The sequence below is a fragment of the Cupressus sempervirens genome, chromosome 2 (assembly GCF_028749045.1).
Source record: "Cupressus sempervirens isolate cs-2001-9-10 chromosome 2, ASM2874904v1, whole genome shotgun sequence".
In the NCBI taxonomy this organism is placed as follows: Eukaryota; Viridiplantae; Streptophyta; class Pinopsida; order Cupressales; family Cupressaceae; genus Cupressus; species Cupressus sempervirens.
The window spans coordinates 636,281,511-636,286,084 of record NC_143119.1 but is presented as its reverse complement, the minus strand read 5'-3'; the positions used below and the strand labels follow the sequence as shown (position 1 = coordinate 636,286,084).

At 33.7% G+C, this 4,574-nt stretch overlaps 1 protein-coding gene across 1 annotated transcript; it reads right to left on the bottom strand.

Moving 5' to 3' along the window:
• Nucleotides 1–1,004: 1,004 nt before the first annotated feature.
• LOC149574983 (protein LURP-one-related 5-like) lies at nt 1,005–3,439 on the bottom strand. Its single transcript, XM_089814826.1, has 3 exons — nt 2,715–3,439; nt 1,395–1,625; nt 1,005–1,312 (listed from the first exon to the last, which is right to left on the bottom strand). Exons 1-3 carry the CDS (start codon nt 2,958–2,960, stop codon nt 1,127–1,129), a joined length of 663 nt encoding a protein of 220 aa, XP_089670952.1. The 5' UTR covers nt 2,961–3,439; the 3' UTR covers nt 1,005–1,126.
• Between the last annotated feature and the right edge of the window lie 1,135 nt (nt 3,440–4,574).

Below are 4,574 nucleotides of genomic sequence, written 5' to 3'. Positions count from 1 at the left end.
CTGGAAGATACATGCATATTTATTGATAGGTGACTACAGTGTATGTCAATAGAAAATTTGGCTTATGATTTAATTTTTATTAATATAGTGAAAACTTTAATGAAGATGTAGATTAAAAGAATAATACCTAATTATATTTGAAGATGTACAATCAATTGAATCTACCATTCGCATTGACCAAGTTTTGGTTTTAGTCATGTTTTGCTTCTTATAAATGCAGCCATAAGTTGATTTGAAGTTATAATTGCTACTTCTTATATAAAAAATGCTTCTCTCTAGCATTATTAGGATAACACCTTTCTCTAATTTTAATTTCATATTATATGTTCCCCTCCCACATATCTTCGGCGTACCCATTGCACACTAATGTGCGATTGCTAGTTTATTGCTAGTTTAAGTGAACAGCAATCATTTATTTGTATTACAATCTTCAATTTATTACACTAGCTTCAATAGTGAAACCAACTTCAATTGACACAAAGGGATTTAACGTAGACAGACGTAACATCTTGGCCCCAGTGAACAGTATCAAATGGTCAAATAAATGAAATTTCTAGAAGCTGGGAAAAAACGTAATGAATAGAGCGTTGAATTGAATATGAGGTCGTGAATTGACTCTTTCTTAATTTGCATTGGACGACAACACATCCAATTTGCGCAGGCAGAGGAATCCCAAGCTGAAAATTTTTACTAGAGAGATTTGAACAATCTCATTCAATATCTTTCCCATAACCCAAACCTGAAAATGAAATTAGTTCAACATCCATGAATATTCAACAACAAAGTCAAAATTGTTGGGCGTTTGCCACACCGCGCAGTACATTGGTTGGAGACACAAGTGCTGTGTTCGAATCCCAACTCCATTCAATGCAAAGAATAAGCGAACAAAAATTGTAGAACTCTAGAACAGAAAATGGAAGCCTGTACAACAATCTAAGGATGTCGAAAGTGAAAACGAAATTAGTGCAAAATCTTCGAATGTCGAAGCCGAGAATGAACATGAATGGATATTAAAGCTGGGAAATTATTGATAAATATTTTCCCAACAGGGGAATGTTAGATTGTGCACATATACATAAATGAAAGATTCATTGGACAGATTATATCTTGGCCGGATGAAATCTGTTTAATGGGATGATTTCAACTCGTCCACCACCATTTTCACAAAAGGAAGCTCAGTTTCAGTCGGGCAGATCTGCTCTAAGACGATAATCAGCCCCATAATGAAAGCCTGATCGAAGCCTCGCTCAATACAGAGAGTGAAAACTTCTCTGTCTAGCAGGATCCCCCCGCTGCCGCACTTGCGTTTCACCTGAACAGCAAGGAAATTTAATAAAATTCATTCTCGCAAATACAGTAGAGACGAAGGAAAAAAAGAGGAGAAGTTCACCGACCTCTGCAGCAGCCATACGGGGTGCGTTTGCGAAAATCGTGCAGCATCGCTGTGAGAAGGAGCCTTCGATTTCGTAATCCGCGCAGGGTTTCCAAAAGAAGCCGCAGCTCATGAATACTTGGACGCTCTCATTCATTGGTAAAATCGATGCCTTTCTTACAGTAAAGAGGGGTTTTTGGCCATTCAACTCGTCTCCAAGAAAGCCTTCCCATCTCTGGTGAAGACTGGGAAGCTGCAATGAAAGGTACGCAAATATTGTATTACAGTTATCTAAATCGAAGTATACAGAACCAAAAAAATGTAAAGACTGGGAAGCTACAATGGAGATGGAAATATACAGGATAAAGCTGTAAATAATGGGAAGCTGCGGATGCAAATATACTAGTAAAATTACATAAATCGAAATATACAGAGCGAAACTGTAAAGAATGGAAGCTACAATGGAAGTTATGCAAATATACTATAAAAAATACACAAGTCGAAATATACAGAATAAAAATGTGAAGAATGGGAAGCTGCAATGGAAAGTATGCAAATATACAAAATAAAAATGTGTCGACTGCGAAGCTGCAACGGAAGTATGCAAATATACTATCAAAATTAAATGTAAAGACTGGGAGGCTATGCAAATATATTATCAAAAATACATAGATCGAGATATACAGAACAAAAATGTAAAGACTGGGAAGCTGCAATGGAAGGTATGCAAATATACCATCAAAATTGCATGAACCAAAATATACAGAACAAAAATGTAAAGACTGGGAAGTTGCAATGGAATGTATTTAAATATACTATCAAAATACACAAAATCGGTATATACAGAACAAAAATATGTAGACAAGAATCTGCAACGGAAGCAATGCATACTATGAAAATTACAGAAATCGAAATATACAGAACAAACATGTAAAGACTGAAAAGCTGCGACGGAAGAAATGCAAATATACTGTCAAAATCGAATTAAACTGAACAAAAATGTAAAGACAGAGAAGCTGAAACGGAAGGGATGAAAATAAACCGTCGAATCAACATAAATCGAAATAAACTGAACAAAAATGTAAAGTTTGGGAAGCTGCAACGGAAGGTTCAAAAATATACACTATCGAAATGACCTAAATCGAAATATGCAGAACAAAAACGTAAAGTCTGGGAAGCTGCAACGGAAGGTACGCAAATATACTATTAAATGACCTAAATCGAAATATCCAGAACAAAAAACGTTAAGTCTGGGAAGCTGCAACGTCAGGTACGCAAATATGCTATCAAAATGACCTAAATCGAAATATTCAGAAAACATTTGCAGAAATGGCGTGTGTACCTTGCGGCGCAGTGTGAGAAGCGGCTTGCCCTGGGCGTCCATAAGAGTAAGCTGATTTTTAGAGAGGGCATAGGTATCCACTCTGAAGAGAAGATCTCCATTGGAATCGAAGACGGTGAAACCCTCATTTGAAAATAACAGAGATTTGTTCCAAACCGTCAATGTAGTAGCCGTCTCACTGCAAAATTGCTGGTCCACAACAGCTTGAACGGATAAATTTTCCACCTGTGGATGTATTTGAGACATTTTCTTCAAAACCGGCTACAAATCAGCTAAACGAGGGTTTGTAACAGGGTAAAACTGCACAGCCACAAATTCCCTTTCCCGATTTAGCAGTCACCGCGGATGAGTCTTTTTCCGCAGCAACCTTTATCTTTTTATGTCGATTCTCTGTCGGTTGTTCGTATTTACACACGTATCGGTCGGTCCGCCATTACATCTGTGCTGTGTGGGCCTCTTGCAGAATCGGATTCAGCTGTAATCGACATTTTTGTGATCTTGCTAAAAAAAAGCGGAACTTTTGTCGAACCACTGGACAATTAACAGAGAATCACCTCCTCTAAGCGTTTGAAGTTTAAAAAATTATTGGTCGTTTAAATTATTGTTTGTTTTATATGTAAGAGTTCTTTACAAGCAGATATCCAAGAGATTCTAAGCGTGTATGTTAGAGTAGGTGAGATTGTTTTGTCTTGTTTGCTGATTTATTGATTTATTATTATTTCTCTAAATGGAAAATCTTTGCTGATTTGAATATTACTCGTCGGAGCCACATATATTGTGTTTTAAAATTAAAATGATTTTGTAAAGTCTTTGTTAATATAATGTTTCGGTGGAAGGTAATTATTGTCAATATAATGTTTCGGTGGAAGGTAATTATTGTGATTATAATGTTTCGGTGGAAGGTAATTATTATCAATATAATGTTTCGGTGGAAGGTAATTATTGTTAATATAATGTTTCGGTGGAAGGTAATTATATAAATATAAATTAATATACATATATTTTAAATATAAATCTCCAGAACGTGGAAATGTCTTAAATCAAGTTTGTTTTACTCAAATATAATATAAATTATAGAAACTAAATAAAAGATAACTTTTAAAATTAATCATTAAAAACTAGATATTTGAAACAAATGTAGATCTGTCAAATTTTTTAATATAAATTATCAATGGAAAGTAATTAAATTAAATAAATGGATTGTTTTAAAATGTAGATATTGGAAATAAATGTAGAAATGTCATTTTTTTTAATATAAATTTTCAATGGAAGCTAATTAAATAAATAGCAAGTAGATATTTTAGGATTAATTATTTTAAAATAGAGATATTTGAAACAAGATGTTAAAATAACTACAAAAATGATTTTGTCAATTTTTTTTAATACAAATTGTGAAGGGAAGGTAATTAAATAAAGGATTAGTAGATATTATTCAAGATTAATTATTAAAAAGTTTAGATATTTCGAATAAGATGTTGAAATAAATATGTAAATCAATTAAATAATTCAATATTATTTATTTATAAATTCGGTGTCACGATTGAACATATTCAAAGTTTGGTTTCCATGTGATATTATTATATGATTTTTAGTGTTTGAGAATGTCTACTGGTCAACTTCATGGTAGACCAAGGGCCTAAAGTGTTAAGGAGGACAAACATGATTTTGTAATTTGATTTTGTAATTCAATTTATATATGGGGGCAACTTCTATGTATAACTCTTAGCAAGGGTAGCTCAGGTTTGCCTCATTTGGCATCCTAGCCTCAACATGTAACACCCTGCCAGGGAACTCAAAAGAAATTAACCTAAAGTTTCACTATGTTTGTCAAACTTTTTTTTTTTTGAAAGATAATAACTT